Here is an 18,866-nt window from a genome sequence, read left to right as displayed (position 1 = left end):
GTTTTCTCCTGACTCCTATAGTAGATACTTCCCAAGCATGACTTTTGAAAAGCTATCTACATATCCACCCATATGTTATCTCATTCGGTGAAAAGCTATCTATTCATTCACCCGTGCGCTGTCTCATTAGATGAAAAAGTTTGTTTCCCCATAAATTTTTTTTTGTCTTAATTAGCGGCCAGTGATCCAATTTTGAGATTAGTTTTTTCAAATATATATATTTTTTAATTGTAGGCAAGCACACATTTTATTTATTTACGCATACATTGGAAGGGAGACCAGAGAAAAAGATTGTTAATTACGCCTTTTCATTAATTTAATATTAAACTGTTCAATTATATATAAGAAAAGGCGTACATATATATACTAAGTTCCTAAACCAAGGGTTAAGGTTAAAGTAATGTATACATATAATTAAGGCTACTTTGTCTATAGAAAAGCATTAGACTTCAAGTTACATCAGATCTATGTCTTGCGACATTCTAATTTTGCACATGTAATTTTTTTTTTTAAATAAATGTGGATAAACCACAGATTTATTGAAAAGGAAAGAAACAGTACATAACCAAAGCCTCTCACCAGAAGTGAGGGGGTACAACACACACAACAGAAAATACAAAAAAGCAGAATAACAAGAGGGGAGTCTAGAGAGGCGGAAGGCACCATCTGGCAACTCAGGCCTGTCTAGACAGAAGTAGGAGCAACTACTCCTGAGCTATGTCATGAGCATGATCGCCAGCAGGGTCGGAGTCTCTAGCGCTAAGGAAGCTGAGGGAGCGCTTAATTTTCTGAGAAGCTTCATTGAGTGATTGTTGATGACTATCATCAGCTGTTGAAAACCAGGAAAGAAGCATATTAGTAGTTTTAAAGATAATATTAATGTTTGGCAAAGCATTTAATTGGAAGATACGAGTGTTTCTTTCAATCCATATATTCTAAAGGACAGCACGGGAGACAAGGTCCCAGAGAGTTCGGTACTGAGAGCCAATAGAGGGTAGCCATTTGGACCACAACAACTGTATTGAAAATGGGAGGAAATTTGAATCTAAGGCATGAAGAAAGAAAGTCCAAATTTGTTTAGTAAAATCGCAGTCAAGAAAAAGATGCTGAATGTTTTCAGAGGCGTTATGGCAGAGGACACAAGTATCAGTGGAATTTTGAAAGTTGAAACCTTTCTTGAAAAGATTAGTGAGAGTGAGAATTTTGTCCTCTCCAGCTAGCTAGCAGAACAGAGTGACTTTACTGGGGCAACGAATTTTCCAGAAATTTGAGTAAAGTGGGCAGCGGAGCCCACCATCAATGAGAAATCTATAAAACGATTTGACTGAGAGATTACCATTTTTTTCAAGTGCCCAAATGAGGGTGTCGTCTTGATTATGGGAGCACTCAGGAATAATATCAAGGAGGGCAGAAAGGGATTCAGCAGGGGCAGAGGGAAATAAAGATTCTGGATTAAGAAGGCGTTGATGGAAATGTCTGATGGTAATCCAAGGATCAGCACAATCAGAGAAAAGAATAGGCCAGAGGTCTTTAAGTAAAATCCCATTGTGTCATCGATCAAACCAGAGAAAAGTGTTAGCCCCGTTATTTATGGCTTTCGTGATACAAAATCTAAATGATGGCAGAATGGTAGTCACTCCCGCCCAAAAGAAGGATTTATTTTTAGGAGGGGAATGAAACAAAGCTCCATATGGGTCTCTAACAGAGTAGTTAGCTTGGATGATTTTAGCCCAACCACAATTTGGATTATGGGAAAGTTTCCACCACCATTTTCCAAGGAGAGCATTGTTAAAATGTTGGAGATTGAGGATTCCCCAGCCTCCCATGTTGCGAGGTCTAGTGATTCTGTTCCAGGCGATGAGCCTAACGCCTTTAGAGCTCAGTTCGGGCCCTTTCCAAAGAAAATCGCGCCGGATTTTATCAATTTCCAGGATCACCCAGATAGGGAGTTTGAAAACCGACATCCAATAAACTGGGACGGTAGTAAGGACAGAATTGATAAGAGTTAGGCGTCCTCCCAGGCATAAGTAATTTGTTTTCCAAGAAGAGAGACGAGTGCGAACCATGCCAATGAGCTTGCCCAATCCATTCGTTTGGGTCTTCGACCAGAGAGAGGGACCCCAAGGTAGGTGATCGGGAGGCAGTTCCTGGAACAGCTAAGAATTTTAGCAGAAGAAAGATGAGGTTGAAAGCCATAATTAGAGGAGAACAAACAGCTTTTAGAGAAGTTGATTGCTAAGCCAGAAGAACCCTCATAAAGATAAAGAATCAATTTGATTATTTGAAGGTCTTCTTGTCCACCAGCGGAAAAGATAAGGAGATCGTCTGCGTATTGGAGATGACAAATGTTATCGGTTTGATTTAAGGGGACGCCTATAAGGACTTTGGATTTTAGTGCGTGATAAAACATAGCACTAAGGACATCAGAGGCAAGGGCAAAAAGTAAGGGAGAGAGTGGATCACCTTGCCTCAAACCTCTTTTACATCGGATATAACCTTGAGTAGTGCCGTTAATGATGAATTGGGTCTTGGCAGTGCTAAGGATGGAATAAACCCAAGAAAGCCATTTAGGTCCAAATCCTCTGGCAGCAAGTACTTCAAGGAGAAAGTTCCAATCAAGAGTATCGAAAGCTTTTGCAAAGTCCACTTTAAAGATGTAACCGAGACATTTCCGTTTTTGCAAATTGAAAATGACTTCTTGAGCTCCAACAATATTATCCGCAATGCATCTGCTCTTGATAAAACCAGTTTGAGAGTCGTCCACCAGTAAATTAATAATCTCACTAAGTCTATTGGCAAGAATCTTGGAGATGATTTTACAGGTGGAGTTGATGAGGCTAATGGGTCTAAAGTCTGCAAGCACATGTAATTTGTTAGTTTGTTATTTTTCCTAAATTATGTTATGTTAGCTTTGATATTATGTTACTCTCTCATTCAAGACGTGTTTCTATATTCAGCAGATATGAGATTAGTTTAGCTAACAGCTAACTCACCAGTAAAGTCATATATATTCATCCTCTCTTATTCCTGTGATATTCCAGCTTTGATCGTACGTAATGCTATCCCATTCATTTCTGATACTCAAAATTTTGGCAATAGTTAAAAGACTAATAACTCATATATATATATATATATATATATTACATTCCATCCTCCACTTATTTACAGTCACAGGATTACCTTTCTTATAAGCTTGGTTGATGGCTACTTCAATTAGTGCAACACTAGCACAAAACATACTTAACGTTCAGTCCATCTTTGCAGCATTCTCAAGCCACCAAGGAGAAGACAGCATTCTGAGACAGCGAAGAAGGCAACATCATCATCTCCGGTGAGATTTTCTAATGATGATATTTAGTACCAACTTAATTTGAGCATATGCATATATGTTGTAAATTGTAATATAGAAAGACATAATGTGCATGTATAATTTAGGTTGATTTTCAAACTTATTTATCATTGTTTTGTTTGAGCTAGTGTAATTGATCTTCTTCCATTCATAGCATGTGCATTAAAATTAATTGACTTTCTGTAACATCTTTGATTCATAATGCATGAGTTGTTCTCTATGTTCTCCTTTGACTCTAGCTAAGAGAGGGCCATAGACTTTGAAACTCTTTCAAGCAGCCAGAACTTAACTTCTCTCTCAGATACAGCTAGCTACTACTCTTCATACCATGACCAATGTCTGCACAGCTTGTTTAATTACATTATAAAAAGAAAACAACAAAATTAAGAGTCAGATGAGCTGAAGACATACTTTGTCCTCATTGTTCTTTATGGTTTTTGAACAACATTATTTGATTGGAATGCTTGTGAAATGCTTCAGTGGCTGTATCTGAACTTGTTTATCTAGTATGACAGCATCCTGATTATTGAAAACACAGCACTAGAGGAATTATAAATTTTATCTAATTTTCAGTGATTTGTGAACACACACTAATGAATTCTTACATTCAAGAGAAGTGCAGCTTGATGAGCAAAAGGTTGCTTGAATGTAACATAAGCCATCTTGGACTCATTTCCAATCCTGAATTATTTAACAATTAAAGACATTATTTAAAAGATCATTTTGAACATCATGAAGACAAGAGAGAAACAAGAAACAATGAATTAATAATCAATCACCAGTTAAGCTTGATTTCTTCTATGGATCCACAGTATGAGAAGAAGATGGTGAGATCTTCAACTGTTGCCTTGGGTGACAAATCAAGTACTCTCACTGTTAGATCTAACATTCTCATTTTTCCTTCTTTTTTTTAGTTTCACATTTATATTCCACTCATTTAATCAGTTTTCTCTTCCTATCTCCTTTATAAAAAATATGTGTTAGTGGTGAGGAATAAAATTATTGGCTGAAATGATGGAATAAAGCAATGCGGATATGAAATATAAATATTCCTCTTGCTAGTTGTGCTGCTTTCAATTTAAGCATGTCCCCGAAGATAAATTTTTTTTTTTAAGCAAATGCGAATAACTCACGTGTTCGGGCGGCCGTGGGCATAATAATAATAATAATAATAATAATAATAATAATTTATAATAACATAAATATAATTTTGTTAATTATTTAATTATATATATTATTTTAATTTGTTGATAGGATGAATCACTTTTTGTTAAATAGAAAAATCAGTATAAAACAGGACATAAGCTAACAAAAAGAAACTAAGTGTCCGGCGATAAAACACAAATGATAATTGAAAGTAAAAGAAGGTAAAAACAAAAAGACTACATTAAACGTTGTTTGCAGATCAGGTTGCGTTAGAAAGGATCACTTGACGAGTTACTTGATTTTTAAAGAGTAAAGAGTAGGGGTCGCACCAAATTAAGACTTCTTTTGATCATTGGGAGTGACTCCTCGAGAATAATTTTATGAGAATTCGGCGTTATATTTATCCAAACAAATAGCATGTGATCATGTGTGTGAGATATTATTTTATCACTGTATGTGATGTGTTAAAAATTTTTTTAAAAATTTTGTAAAATGACTATTTTTATTAAATGGCAGTTTTTTTAAGTACATAAAAAAATTTGAATTCCACTTGAATAAATAACTTTGTTTGTGATTAGTGATTACATAATTATATTACATAAATCATAACAAAACTCCCTTTAAAATAAAGTTTAATTAATCAAGGGTGGTTTTGGCTGTGTATTTAAGCTTAATTATTATGATAATAATAATACTAATAATCATTGTTCTAAATCCCAATCGCTTTCTGAATTTCGGAGTCGGGCGAGACATTATCGGATCTAGGATTCCCTCTCCGATGACCGCGAAGATCCGTTTTACTCCGGCGCCGATCCGTTCCTGATTCCTTCGTTAAATCGCAACCTAAACCCTCGCAGTGATCACTGACTCCTCTTCCTCCTCCGCCGGCTAGCCGACCGGCGTTGACCTGATCCGTTGCCGGAGCTCGAGTTACCCGAGGTATGGAAGCAATGCAGCTTCGCTTTTGTTGAAAATGTGCTTTTTTATGCTTTCATTGCTCTTAAAGCTGACCTATTTGCATTCTTTGCTGTCTTTTATGCTTGAAAAGGTTCTTCTTTAGTCTCTTTAAATTTCTCAATATTATTCTCTTGGCGTTCTTAAATCAAATCTCTGTTCTCAAAAAGTTCCTTTTTTTTTTGTGCAATTTGTTTCTATAGTTATTTTGTTGATTGATTTTTGTTTTTTTGGTGTTTTTTCAGTAGATTGGAAGCTTTGGAGGGGGCAATGCGAGGCACTTCATGAAGCATCATTGATCAGTGAATAGAGGGTAAGATGTGTGCAGCTCCACACACTGCTAAACTCTCTGAATCGAAAAGGAACATTATTGAGGCTGATGGATCTGCTAAGTTTGTTTATCAAGTCTGGAAAGGAAACAATGTAAAGTTCATTCTTTTCCCCTTTTTTTCCTTCTTTTTCATTTGCCTAACATTCATGTGAAGTTGACTGGAATAGTTTTTATAGGAGTTGTGAATAATTTGGGATGCGTCTTGATGGTTATGGTTCGATGTGAGGATTGAGCAAATTTCTAATACTCGCTGCCAATCTAACAATCTCTAATGCATACTGGTTTTTAGCTTAAAGTTTGCTTTTTTATGCCAGAAGCAAGAGTTATTGTAACCAGGATGATTTGATTGGCAAATGTTAGAGAAAACCCTTCCTTCATAAGCATAAGATTTTCCTTTCTTGCCGATGACTTCCGGCCTCTATTTTTCCTTTGTCGCCACTCTTTCATAATAAAGCCAGAAATCTTGCTCAACCACTGTTAAAAGAACGCAATTTGCTTTCGGTTCTATATTGAATGATTGAGGTTATGATACTGATTCATGCTAGCATATTGTCGGTACAGTGATAATTTGGGCTCTCTCATCTGATTTGTTTAGTTGGGAAGTATTTTTGGTTTCTGTCTAGGAATGATGTAAATGCATATGAAGTTCATATTCATTTTCTCAGCCTCTTAAATTATCTTGCAGAGGTTCCTCCTAGGTGGAAGGCTTATCTTTGGACCAGATGTGAAGTCAATGGTTCTCACAGTATTTCTTATTGTAATTCCAATGATCCTATTCACAGTGTTTGTCTCACAAAGGCTGATTAATGAATTCCCTCACCATCGTGGATATCTGATAATGGCTATCGGTGTTGTCTTTACAATATATGTACGTAATGCTATTAATTTATTAATATTCTCCCTGAAATTGACAGATTGGCTATAGTATTTCATTTCTTATGTTGGTTCATTAATTTTAAATTGACAATGTAGGTTCTGTTTCTTCTTGTATTCACATCTGCAAGGGATCCCGGCATTATTCCTCGTAATGCACATCCTCCAGAGCCAGATAATGATACTGAATCCGAATTGGTGGGAAATCAGCGTGGTTCATTAAGTTTGCCGCCAACAAAGGATGCCCTTGTGAATGGGATTACAGTAAAGGTCAAATATTGCCACACATGCATGCTATATCGGCCTCCACGATGCTCCCATTGTTCTATCTGCAACAACTGTGTTGAGCGGTTCGATCATCACTGTCCTTGGGTTGGGCAGTGCATCGGAAAAGTGAGTTTAATTTTGCTTTATTTCTTCATCATGCAGTATCTTATTTTATTCATGGTCAGATATAATCGTATAAAGGATGCTTTACAGTTGAAACACACGCATCCACCAGTGTATCTTCGCCTTTGCACCATGTTCTGTAAGCCAAGAGTGAAGTAATTATCTTATACTTTTTGCTTATTAAAACACACATTTTGGGTATAAAAGGCTCTATTAATCTCAAATTCCTGTATCAATTATACATTGAATTTAATGAAGGATGTATATTCTATTGGGTGTTTTTATCGATGACTTGGTACATAACTTTTCTTTAAATCACTTCTCTGTGCAGAGAAATTACCGGTTCTTCTTCATGTTCGTGTCCTCCACAACCTTGCTTTGCCTGTATGTCTTTACGTTTTGCTGCGTTAATCTAAAGAAGATAATGGACACAAATGAATGTAGTCTGTGGAGAGCGATTCTGAGGTCCCCTTTTTCTGCCATTCTTATCCTCTACACATTTGTAGCGGCGTGGTTTGTCGGAGGATTGACAGCGTTTCACCTCTACTTAATTAGCACCAATCAGGTTATCTATCATCATGAGCTCCCATTTCTTCCTGCTTTGTATTTCCGGATTCTGACTAATTTGGAAATCATCCTGCAGACAACCTATGAGAATTTCCGATACCGTTATGACAAGAAGACTAATCCATATAACCAAGGATGGATGAGAAATTTTATGGAGACCTTCTTCTCCGAGATTCCTAGCTCCAAGAATGATTTCCGAGCCACAGTAAAAAATCACTCAACACCTTTCTCTTCACTCCCTCCGGGACAAGTCTCAAGTCCTCCAAAAACAAGTGTTGACTTAGAGATGGGTGGGAAACGGCATGCCGTGGCAGAGGAAGAACTTGAAGACATACAGAGTGAGATTGGCAGCATGAGAGTATCAGAGGGTTGTGACCCGCAACCATCACATTTGATCATCACCGAAAGCAAGACCAACCGTGAACAAGCAACACTAGATGATATACAAGCATTGACTGCTGAAATCAACACAGAGAATGGGAAAATGACCGAATCATAGCAAGTACACCATTGTATTATCTTGTTCGCCTACTAGAAACAAGTAGGGAGATTGTAATTTAGTGTAACTTTTAATTTCTGTATCATTTTTGAAACCTGTAGATTCAAATGTGATCTTGTTTTCTTCATTGATAGATCACGAAAACTATTGAAGCCTGAAGTTTGAACTCAATACAAGCAGAATGAGTTCAAGATGTTCTCTGTCAATTGAATTTCAGTATTATATATTACAATGAAATCTCAATCTAGCCTGTGCGCATGAACAGAACTGAAACCCGGCTTATTGTGTATGCCCAAGTTCTTCATCTCCTTCCTCACCATTAAAACATCGTCCCACCGCTCGGCGGATGCATAGACATTCGATAATGCCACAAAGTCTTCACATGTATCAATTGCCGCCGGAGAAGCCTGATCCGTCTGCAGTAGTTTTCCTGCCGCCTCGGCTGCCAGCTCCACACAATTATGCATCTTGCAAGCACTAAGCAATGTCCTCCACACCACAGCATCAGGTTCGATTGGCATGTTCCTTATAACATCATACGCCTCATCGACCATTCCCGTTCGACCAAGGAGATCGACGACACAACTATAATGTTGCACTTGTGGTTTTAACCCAAACCTTATCTGCATTAATTCGAACAAATGAAGGCCCTCTTGCACCAGCCCTGCATGGCAACAAGCAGCTAGCAAGCAAGTGAAAGTCACAGCATTTGGCATGATACATTGCTCCTGCATGCTCTCCAGCATTCTCAACGCCTCTTGGCCCTTCCCATGCATTGCCAAGCCAGCGGTCATCACCGTCCAGGCCAACACATTTCTCTGTGTCATTTCTTCAAACACCTTGCTAGCATTGCTCAAACTCCCACATTTTGAGTACATGTCCACCATTCCAGTTCCTATAAACAAGTCTTCATGATAATCTACAATGGCCTTGCAAATGAAGCCATGCGCAGCTGTGCCTTTGTCAAGCTCGCCAAGCTGCGCGCACGCAGACAGCACCGGCAGCGCTGTCCTCTCCGTTGGCTTCACTCCCTCTCTCAACATCCTATTGAACAACTCCAGGGCCTTCTTTGCCCGCAAACAAAGACAGTACGCGCTCATCATGGCGTTCCAAGTCACACAACTTCTCTCACACATTTCATCGAACAAGTGATAGGCCGAGTCGATATCTCTACAGTTCCCATAGAAATGAATGCATGTCGTCTGAAGCGCCATATCGGAAGCAAGCCCAGATTTGAAAACCTGAGCATGAATTTGGACGCCCTCTCTCAAAGCCAGAGTCCGAGCGCAAGCCCTCAGAACGCAGATGTTCGACGTTTTGTCTGGCATCACGCCCATCCTAATTTGCTGCGCATATAGCGGCAGTGACTCAAAAAGGTGACATCTTTGGATCAAAGCACTCCATGCGGACAAATTCTTCAGAGCTGCATCAGAGTTCCAAAACACAAGACGCGCGTATTCCTCCCCTTCTTTAATTGAAAAGTAGTTCTCCATCAGCTCAACAACTGCTTCAGCTTCATTCAAGAGAGAGTTCTTGATCATCTGAGCGTGAATCTGCATTGTCTGCTTCTTGTTCGACGAAATTCCCAAAAGAGACGAGCATCGCGCGCGCGGTAACAACCCTTTGAACTTCATATCATTGTAAAAAAAGCTATTTTTAATGCTAATTTCTATACAATTATATTGTTCCCAAATAATAATAAATCTGCTCTTTGGTGAATCTAAACCCTTTGCTTGGGGGGGTGAGGGTAGAGGGGTTTTTTTTTTGGGATAGTTTTCTCAAACGATCTTAACGAGGGAGAAGGGTTGGAGGTAAATGGAGGGTTGAAAACACTTTTTTATTTTTATTTTTATGTGGGAGAGGGTAAAGATTAAGGAGGTAAATAGAGGGTTGAAAACACTTTTTTTATTTTTATTTTTATTTTTAACTCTTCAAATTGGAGGGTTGAGAAAGATTGATAAGTTTATGAATGAAAACATCTTTATAATAACTTTGTAATAATTAATAATATTTTTATATTAAGAACCAAGGCATAGCCTAATAATTTCCTATCTTATTTTATGTGCACAATGAAAAAAATAAAAAGATGTTTATTGCTAATTTATTGAAAATAAAAAAAATATTTTTATATTTTAGGAGTGAATAAAAAATAAAAAACTCTAGCATTGAGCTTCCTCTCTTCTCATCAAATCCATTGGAATTTCTTGTTATAATTTTATTGGATTAAAATATCTTTTTATTTATATTTACTAATATATGAATCTCTTCTTATAATTTTATTGGATGAAAATATTTTTTATTTATATTTACTAATATATATGAGGTTGTATAAAATTATTTGTCACTTAATTATTTTTCTAATAATACTTAATTGAGATTATTATTTAAAATTAATTTTTTTATCCATTATTTATCATAATATAATATTTAAAATTTAAGAGATATTTTAGTAATAACTAATAACAGTATATAAACCTCTTTTGTATTACTTTCAAAAATTTTCTTTAGTTTACCTTCGCCCCAAATAAGATATACCAGCATATATCCTTTCCTTCTTTTCCCATTTTCTCCGCTTACTTTACTCTATTCTTCCTAAACCTCATCCAAGCATGGAATATGATAAAAACTTATGATACGCATCTAATGGCAATGTAATGCAAGTTGGTCTCTCATTTTCTTTATTGTGAGCAAACCTCAGCACCCTTGCTGGAATTAATCCTTGATGATCATTATCTCCGGTCTCCAGTCTTCACCACGGTGGAAATTCAGAACCCTGCCTGTTTTTTTTATAGAGGGTTTGGGATTGGGGTGACAAACTAACGGTGTAGATTAAGTCATTTCCATCGAGATTTATCATTCTATAACAAATCCAAAGTATCAACACTTAACACAAGAAGTATTGTATTGTTTATATGCTGGGTAACTACTCTCATCTCCAACCTTCCCTCTCCAATTTAAAATTGCTACGCCCACCATCTACTCCCAGCATCTCATGTATATCACCCATCGTAGTCCTCTCATGATCCTCACACATCACTTCTCCACCCAAATAAATCCCCCATCCCCAAATAATAATAATAATACACACACATGTTAATAACTCAAATCCAATGAAATTTTAACCCATAATCTACGTTCCCTTCTGAGTCCATTTATCTTACAGATCCTTTTATTCTTTAATATTCTAAACGAAATCAATACTTTATAAGTGATCATTTATATTTAGAAATAGACTAGATTTTCAAATATTATATTGTAAAATTTTTACAAGCACACAGCAAGGACCAAAAAAAATATTTTAACTATATAAGAGAAACTAAATCGGGTATTCTAACTTTTAGATTTTAACCAGGGCATCTTTTCATTTCTATCTCCGCTTTTGGAAGTTGTGAACTTAAGGTGAGTTACCAATAGACTATGGTGAGGGCTTCTTTCCCAAATCGTCACTTTTTTTTTTTTTTTTTGTAAAAAATTTCAAGTTTTGATGCTTATCTTAGTAGCATATGCTATTTTTGGATGTTGTTTTCTTCATCAAATTTTCTTTTTTGCTTATTACCTCTGATGATCAACGTTGCTTCTGTTTGTTTAATCCATATGGAGGGCTTTGAATTTGATATTGGTCTGTATTATTAGGCTATAATGTTCAAAAGAAGGGAAACCAAGAACAACTTTTTCTTAAGATGTGGAAGATCTTATGTTTCAGCCTATTTATTCATCAGTGAAGTGGCTTTGACATTTATTTTTGTTGTAGGCTGGTAGAGATCATTTGAAAATAGCCCCCGATGTTCATCGTGCTCTTTTGCGTGGTGATGCAGTTGTCGCCTTAGAATCGACAATAATTTCTCATGGTGTGTCTGAATTTCATCACAAGATTTTGATATGTTTCTAGTTTGTTTATAGCTTTTATTGTAATCAAGAACGTTTGAGTTGCTCTTTCTTCTGAGTGTTATAATTTTTCCAAGCAATGACTGTGAACAAGATCAAATTAGTGATATTGGAGATATGAAGAATGTGCCATGCTGTTCAAGTGGTCATGATGTCTGAGTAGAAAGCAATTTTAATTGAATTTCCTAGATTAAAAGTTTTATGGCATTGCCATGATTAGATGTTTAAAGATCTTTTGATTGATTATTGTGAGAGTTTACATGTTTTTGCGCATTCTTAACTATCAGACTAGAAAGGAATTGTTGATACTGAGAATCATGTGTATGTGTGCAATATCTCATAGCTAGGCATAAGCGGCGTAAATGTCGTGTAAAATCATGAACAATATAATATCGGTTTTCCTTGGCACTTTCCTCATGGTGTTTGTCCTTACTAGCTTCTTTTGTTTAGGTATGCCATATCCAGAAAACCTTCAGACAGCAAGAGAGGTTGAAGCTATTGTGAGGGACAATGGAGCAATTCCGGCAACCATTGCTATTTTAGATGGTGTTCCCTGCATAGGTATATTCAGCACTTGAAAAGATTTCATAGTGATAGAAGAGGATCAAAGTTGATATTTTCCTAGCATCCAAGTATGTCTTGCATTTGTTCAAATCATATCATAGCAAAGCAGGTATTAGTGAACAGTACCATTCGCTTGGGATCTCATTTGGATGATAAAAGAACGTTTTAGGTAATCATGAAATGACGATTATGTATGAATTCTACTGCCAGGAATTATAGAAAACAAAAAGTAGATCTCTGATTTGTTTTGTCCTTTCTTTTTCATTTCATTTTCGTTATACATATCCTGGAATATTTAGTTTAGTTTTATCCATAGGCCTTGATGATGAGCAACTTGAGAGGCTCGCAAAACTTGGGAAGAAAGCTCAAAAAACTGCTCGCAGAGACATTCCACATATTGTGAGTGCTGGTTGACAAAGTTCTTTTATGTTTAAAGTGGCAATTCTATAGAATTTTTACCTTATCAGTTGTAAGTTTTTACCTTATTTTTTTTCATGTTTTCTTGTCCCAGCATATTTTTATGGCATAATTGTGTTCTAGTTGTTGTTGACTCCTAGTTTAAGTAGAAAATTTATAAGCTTATCTGAAGTTTCTAACAATTGGTAATGTTGTTAATTTTTTTGTTTTGTTTTTTTCAACAGGTTGCAGCTCATGGAAATGGTGCTACAACTGTTTCTGCAACCATGTTTTTTGCATCTAAAGTATTGCCTTGTAGCTTGTCTCCTTGTATGTTACTTCTTTCGTTTTGCATATAACTATGTGATCATCGGCAAATATAACTAGTCATGGGATGCCATAGTTCATAGATTCAAACGTTGTGTCTTTTTTAGTTCGTAGTTTGGCAATAGTTTTCTGCCATTCTTTTTATTATTTCTAGATTGTTACATGTATAATACAACTTAGCATAAATATGACGCTCATATTATACTGAAATTTTACCAAAAAGTCGTATGATAAAGATTGTCACCTAATATTGTACAGGTTGGGATACATGTTTTTGTCACTGGGGGAATTGGAGGAGTCCATCGGCATGGTGAACAAAGTAAGTCCTCATGTACTTATCAATCAGTTTTTCCTTTACTTGTGTTTGAAATCGGTTGATTTGGAGTGAGAAATATTCTCATTGCAACAAATGGAAAAAATGGAGAATATTGCTAGATCTTATCGCTAATTAATATAATCTCTAACTCTAAACCGAATTAGAACATGAACTAAATTGCTGACATATGTTTGAAATCAAAATAGAGATTCTACCTATACAACGAACTATGGAGCTTCTATTGGGCATTGCATACAATTCTCTATTTGTATATAATCATCAGTCTGTTTAACACATGAACTTGAATTTTTCCCTGAAGTTTCATTTCCTTAATGAATTACTACTCTGTTTTGCAGCCATGGACATATCGTCTGATCTGACAGAACTTGGAAGGACGCCAGTGGCAGTTGTTTCAGCTGGAGTGAAGTCAATCCTAGATATACCAAGAACCCTGGAGTTTCTGGTATGCTCCTTTTCCCAAAAAAGAAAAACAACAACAACAAAAATACGGTGCTTACATGGATGAAGTAAACTAGTTTATAAACTATAATTCTTCAAGCCATCCTAACAAAGCTGTAATAGTGTGAAGCCATGCTGCAGGGGATCAATAATATCTATCTGCAGAAATTTAAGGACTAGCTATCGTATATAATTTGAGGAAATAAAAGTTTGCAATGCGTATAAGAAACATAAAGAACAAGTTTAACCAAAATAATAAGGGTATACAGCAAAGCATACAGTTCTACCCTTTTCAGTGAACTTTCTTCAAAGTTCAGTTATTGCTGAGGTTTCAACTGATCAAGGATAGATGTAGGATTTCCTGATTTTCCCAATTTCTCAGTCTGTTAAAATGCAACTAATTTTCTTTCTTTGTTGCTTGTCAATTAAACCTGTTGCTCATAATATAGTTTCTCAAGGCACTAAATTTTGAAATTCAGGAAACTCAAGGTGTGACTGTTGCTGCTTACAAGACCCATGAGTTTCCTGCATTTTTTACAGAATCAAGTGGATGCAAGGTGATATGAATTTTCTCTGATATCCTTCACTTAAATCTACGCTCTTTTTTGGTCAACCACTTTCACATTAGGAATTTATAGAGAAGAATATATATTTCCGAATGTAGATACCTTGTCGTCTAGATAGTCCGGAAGACGGTGCTAGGCTAATACGTAAGTGAATCATAGATGCTATTTTTTTCCTGACTTGCTTCATTGCCATTAATATTAAATAAAAATTGTGTTGGAATTACAGATGCAAACTTGAATTTAGGACTTGGATCTGGAATATTAATAGCAGTTCCTATTCCAAAAGATCATTCTGCCTCAGGATACACAATAGAATCTGCGATACAAAAAGCCCTTGAAGAAGCGAAGTACTCTCTTCCCATATTTATACATGCACAGCAAATACACTATATTTTTCATGTGTAGATACATAATTTCTCTATGGAAATTGTTATATTCATTGTGTACCACTGGCGGATTCACTGAACTGTTCTGTTTGTCGCAGTCATAAGAATGTGATTGGCAATGCTGTCACTCCTTTTTTGCTTGCTAGAGTGAATGAACTAACTGGCGGAGCTTCACTGGCTGCTAGTATCCTTGCTTGCAAGTTTTATGTCCAAGTGTCAGGTAAATTTTTCATGTAATCACTGTGTTATGGCTGATTTTCATTTTGGTCATTGTGTTTCAATTTATTTCTTTTTTATCATTAGATATTAATTTGTTTTCACCGGTTGGTCATTTGAGGTTTTCTGCCCAAATTTAGATGACGCGGCGGCCGGAAATGGCACGTCACTCTTTTTTTAAGCGAGCTGAGTCAGCAACTACTCTCCAGTTGGGATGAGAGAAAATATAAAAAAAGAGTGACGTGGCATTTTCGGCCGCCACATCATCTAAATTTGGCCGGAAAATCCCAAGTGACCAACCGGTGAAAACAAATTGAAACACAATAAAAAAAAATGAAAATCAGCCATAACACAGTGACCACATAAAAAATTTATCCTCCAAGTGTCTGCACTGTTATATTATTGTTTTTAGTGTGGTTTTTCTTTAACTAACTCATAGATATCGCTCTCGTGAAGAACAATGTTCTCGTTGGTGCAAAGATTGCTGCTGTGCTTGCCAATCTCAAACGAGGTGTGGATGGTATTAGTTTGCATATGTAACAACACTATGTTTCTTTTGATAAAGATAAGTTTGTGTCATTATGAATATGTTATGTGGTTACTTACAGGGTTTGTGAGATCGGCATTGTAGAACAAGGAATTTGCTCGCTTTCTGCTGTGCTGACTGCATTTATGGTACTCATTGTGCAAGAATTTACGGTCTATATTTTTCATTTCCATACATATTGTGGTTCGAGTTTGCAAACATACTTTATTTCAGATGTCAAAATTGTTGAGAAATAAGTTAAACTCTTGTTAAGGAGGTGATGTAATCATAGTACTTTTAAGTGAAATCTTATTCATTGCATCCCCATTGTGATGTTTAAATCCTCCTTTGATGTTTGCTGCTGAATTGTTAAGGTTGGGATGCCTGGTACCAATATGCCGCTACAATATATATTATCAAGCAAAAGGGAACATGTGCACAGTTATCATATTTTGTTGAGTTCATGGTTATCCCATTCTTGCCTTTTGTCTATAGAAATTTTACACATTGTATGGTATAATACACACACATGATACGTATGCCTCGTTGAATTCCGAAAATTCCCCATGCTGATGTATAACTTAGTAAACATACAACTTTTTTCTCAACACTGTCAGACTCTGCATTGATATTGCCACAAGCACATAAATCTAAATCTCTCCACAGATATTTGATTCTCTTCAATACAAACCTGTTCAGCTAAATTTGTACAAGTCAAAATCTTTGATTGCATGGGTGTTTGTCAGTACAATATCAACACCATAAGCAAGGTAGCAAGCACCACAACAAAGAGCATCAGCACCCAGCAATACTGTAACAAAACAAGTCAAGAGATAACAATCAACATTTAGTTGGTAAGTTAGGGATTATGATGCATTGTATGTGCACGCACTGATGAGGTGTTCGATCTGTTGCCTTTGTAGCCCATTGCGAGTTGTTCTCTTGCTTGAGTTGTGGATGCTGCTGCTGCTGCTTCTATTCGTATACCAATGTCCTCTATCGAGAAAGTTTGAATCACAAATATTAAACACATAAAAGGGATTGTGTATAATGCTGAAGAAACTTGAAGTTTTGATTCTGTTGTATGATTATCAAGTTTTAAGTACCTAGTGTAGGTTGTTGATTGTCAATAAGGAAAACAAGATCCTTAAGTATCTCGTTTATTTCAACCACATCGGAGTGTACATCTTTAATTCCTTGTTCCCTTTCCTCTATCAGAGCTTCATTAAAAGTTATCTCACAGTCTAAAGAAATCTCCTCTTGTCTGAATAAAAAGAAAGATTATCAATCCATATGAGCAAAATCTAATTACATGTTTACTCAAAAATCAGATAAAGAACAACAAAATAAGGAAAATGTTTATTGAGAACACAAGTATGCCAGCTGATGTAGGGAAAAAGAAAACTCAACCAATAGTGGTGACTAATTTTTTTTTAGATCTTTTAAGCCAATAGATTACCTCTTCTGCTCCTGCAGGAGCTGCTCATGCTCTTCATTTGTGTCGTGTGTCTTATGTTCATCAGAGCTCAAGCTGTCAAACAAAAAGCACAAGCTTACCACTCTAATTACATTTCCATCAAAGGTACAAACCCCCAAAGATGAAACATTTACAGCAGAACAAAACCTTGTGGCCATTGCATAAGCTGCCTCCTTCTGGACAGCGAGCTTCTGAACCTTTTGGAAATCGAGCAAGACTTTTTGGAAATCCTTTGCTAATTTTTCCTCATCTGTTCTATTAATTAGCTACAATAAACAACTATCATTAATGCAAGTCAAGAGAACCCAATCAAGGAAAGGAATCAAAATCTTGCTTGCAATCCCTTTGTTCTGCAGTTCCATGCACTTGAAATTGCTATTTGTTTCACATGAGAACTTCAAAATAGTGTAAAATGATTTTGAGAATCACAAAGCATTAAATTCTCATTTGGAAAACAGAAACCAGTTTCAATGATTTTAGAACTTTCAGAAACAAATCCAATTGCTGAGAACACAATACTTAATTAGGAATCCAAAGCCTATATATCAAGAATCCAGTTGCTTTAACAATTTCAAATCAAACATAATCAAGAAACATATAGATACTTCCTAAACCTCCAGAGGGACACCAAGATGACACTGCAAAAACTAGCATGAATTTCACCAAGCTGACAAACAAACCTATTCAGAAGCACAAAGTTTATGTTTCCAGTTAAAAAGCATAAATTTCCCATGATTTTAAGGAATTCTCAATACCCAAAGCACATCGTCGCACTTGGTTACCAATGCTAAAAATCTCGTTGGACATGCACTCCCTGATTTCCGTAATTCCAAACAACAACTCAAAGAACACATCAACACAAAGAGATACCTCAAAAACTCGATTCAAACCAACAGTTCAGTAATTCAAGTGCAAAATCAATCAAATCTCAATCATTTCCAATTAAAAAAATAAAAACCGTAAACGAATTCAAGGAAACCCTAACCGAAAAGGCAAATTTACACAGTCCACGTACTTGTGCGTCGACATTGGCATCGGAGAATACCTTGAGCTTCGACGATGTGTCCTTCACGAGCTGCGCGATCCACTTCCTCGCTTCCTGCCTACACAAATAGCAAGATTCACTCACCTTGAAACCTAAACGATCGATCGAGGAGTAGAGAGAAAAAAAAAACACAAAGATAGGATTACAAAGTGTGGCGATGCTTGGGGGAGTCTTTTGCGGAACCAATGGCATCGACGAGGCGGCGGAAGCCGGCGACGGCCGTAGCAGTCTGGAAAATCCCAGCTGCGACGTCGGCCTTGGCGCCGGCGATGGAGTTCCAGCTCGTCGAGGATCCGAAGTCTTCGAAGCTCATGACGTCGAGTGCTGCGATCTCAGTCGTTGCTGCGAGACTGGCCGTTAATCAAGGAAAAGATATATATATAGATTCATTTTTATTCATTCAAAATTCAATATTTTCTTTGGGTATATGGGTTTAAATGAATAAACCACATGCGGTGAATTCAAATGTTTGAATATTTATTTTATTCAAAAAATGTTTAAATATTTATTTTTTTAATCAAAAAAATGTTTGAATATTCAAATGTTTAAATATTTATACAAAATTTTAAAATTAAAACCCGAAAAAAGAAAATT

General features: G+C 36.4%; 4 protein-coding genes across 10 annotated transcripts; 2 read left to right on the top strand and 2 right to left on the bottom strand.

Annotated features, from left to right (window-relative positions):
* Positions 1–5,190: 5,190 nt before the first annotated feature.
* LOC120250250 (probable protein S-acyltransferase 7) lies at positions 5,191–8,364 on the top strand. Of its 3 annotated transcripts, XM_039259044.1 has the most exons (7): positions 5,191–5,434; positions 5,695–5,872; positions 6,466–6,648; positions 6,753–7,046; positions 7,375–7,608; positions 7,687–8,151; positions 8,244–8,364. In XM_039259044.1, exons 2-6 carry the CDS (start codon positions 5,768–5,770, stop codon positions 8,107–8,109), a joined length of 1,239 nt encoding a protein of 412 aa, XP_039114978.1. In that variant the 5' UTR covers positions 5,191–5,434; positions 5,695–5,767; the 3' UTR covers positions 8,110–8,151; positions 8,244–8,364. The 3 variants fall into 3 exon arrangements, with proteins under 3 accessions (XP_039114978.1, XP_039114979.1, XP_039114977.1); XM_039259045.1 differs by having other exon boundaries at positions 5,698–5,872; positions 7,687–8,302; XM_039259043.1 differs by having other exon boundaries at positions 7,687–8,302.
* LOC120284185 (pentatricopeptide repeat-containing protein At3g18970-like) lies at positions 8,349–9,668 on the bottom strand. The gene has a single exon (XM_039290979.1). The coding sequence runs from the start codon at positions 9,666–9,668 to the stop codon at positions 8,349–8,351; it is 1,320 nt and encodes a 439-aa protein (XP_039146913.1).
* A 1,856-nt stretch (positions 9,669–11,524) lies between these two features.
* On the top strand, positions 11,525–16,091 carry LOC120283407 (pseudouridine-5'-phosphate glycosidase). 4 transcript variants are annotated; one of them, XM_039290086.1, is made up of 13 exons: positions 11,525–11,529; positions 11,861–11,957; positions 12,445–12,555; positions 12,875–12,957; positions 13,200–13,259; positions 13,540–13,600; positions 13,954–14,060; positions 14,536–14,613; positions 14,721–14,766; positions 14,849–14,969; positions 15,107–15,192; positions 15,681–15,735; positions 15,833–16,091. In XM_039290086.1, the coding sequence occupies exons 1-13, from the start codon at positions 11,527–11,529 to the stop codon at positions 16,005–16,007; spliced, it is 1,083 nt and encodes a 360-aa protein (XP_039146020.1). In that variant the 5' UTR covers positions 11,525–11,526; the 3' UTR covers positions 16,008–16,091. The 4 variants fall into 4 exon arrangements, with proteins under 4 accessions (XP_039146020.1, XP_039146019.1, XP_039146021.1 ...); XM_039290085.1 differs by having other exon boundaries at positions 15,107–15,228; XM_039290087.1 differs by having other exon boundaries at positions 15,664–15,735; positions 15,833–15,988.
* A 102-nt stretch (positions 16,092–16,193) lies between these two features.
* On the bottom strand, positions 16,194–18,627 carry LOC120283765 (syntaxin-22-like). Of its 2 annotated transcripts, none has more exons than XM_039290494.1 (7): positions 18,419–18,627; positions 18,243–18,330; positions 17,375–17,493; positions 17,210–17,281; positions 16,857–17,014; positions 16,643–16,746; positions 16,194–16,561 (listed from the first exon to the last, which is right to left on the bottom strand). In XM_039290494.1, the coding sequence occupies exons 1-7, from the start codon at positions 18,583–18,585 to the stop codon at positions 16,493–16,495; spliced, it is 777 nt and encodes a 258-aa protein (XP_039146428.1). In that variant the 5' UTR covers positions 18,586–18,627; the 3' UTR covers positions 16,194–16,492. The 2 variants fall into 2 exon arrangements, with proteins under 2 accessions (XP_039146428.1, XP_039146429.1); XM_039290495.1 differs by having other exon boundaries at positions 18,273–18,330.
* Positions 18,628–18,866: the final 239 nt, after the last annotated feature.

Source organism: Dioscorea cayenensis, chromosome 19, assembly GCF_009730915.1.
Source record: "Dioscorea cayenensis subsp. rotundata cultivar TDr96_F1 chromosome 19, TDr96_F1_v2_PseudoChromosome.rev07_lg8_w22 25.fasta, whole genome shotgun sequence".
Taxonomy (NCBI): domain Eukaryota; kingdom Viridiplantae; phylum Streptophyta; class Magnoliopsida; order Dioscoreales; family Dioscoreaceae; genus Dioscorea; species Dioscorea cayenensis.
The sequence above is the reverse complement of the archived record's forward strand: the minus strand, read 5'-3'. Positions and strand labels throughout refer to the sequence as shown.

Bases quoted from the DNA above. Each gene is read 5' to 3' on its own strand.
- LOC120250250 (XM_039259044.1), top strand. From the start codon at position 5,768: ATGTGTGCAGCTCCACACACTGCTAAACTCTCTGAATCGAAAAGGAAC. The intron at 5,873-6,465 runs GTAAAGTTCATT...ATTATCTTGCAG, and splicing joins AAGTCTGGAAAGGAAACAAT to AGGTTCCTCCTAGGTGGAAG. The intron at 6,649-6,752 runs GTACGTAATGCT...TTGACAATGTAG, and splicing joins GTGTTGTCTTTACAATATAT to GTTCTGTTTCTTCTTGTATT.
- LOC120284185 (XM_039290979.1), bottom strand. From the start codon at position 9,668: ATGCAGATTCACGCTCAGATGATCAAGAACTCTCTCTTGAATGAAGCT.
- LOC120283407 (XM_039290085.1), top strand. The intron at 12,958-13,199 runs GTGAGTGCTGGT...TTTTTTCAACAG, and splicing joins GCAGAGACATTCCACATATT to GTTGCAGCTCATGGAAATGG. The intron at 14,061-14,535 runs GTATGCTCCTTT...TTTGAAATTCAG, and splicing joins CAAGAACCCTGGAGTTTCTG to GAAACTCAAGGTGTGACTGT.
- LOC120283765 (XM_039290494.1), bottom strand. From the start codon at position 18,585: ATGAGCTTCGAAGACTTCGGATCCTCGACGAGCTGGAACTCCATCGCC. The intron at 17,494-18,242 runs GTACGTGGACTG...TGTTTATTGTAG, and splicing joins ATGCCAATGTCGACGCACAA to CTAATTAATAGAACAGATGA. The intron at 16,747-16,856 runs GTACTTAAAACT...CTTTCTCGATAG, and splicing joins CAATCAACAACCTACACTAG to AGGACATTGGTATACGAATA.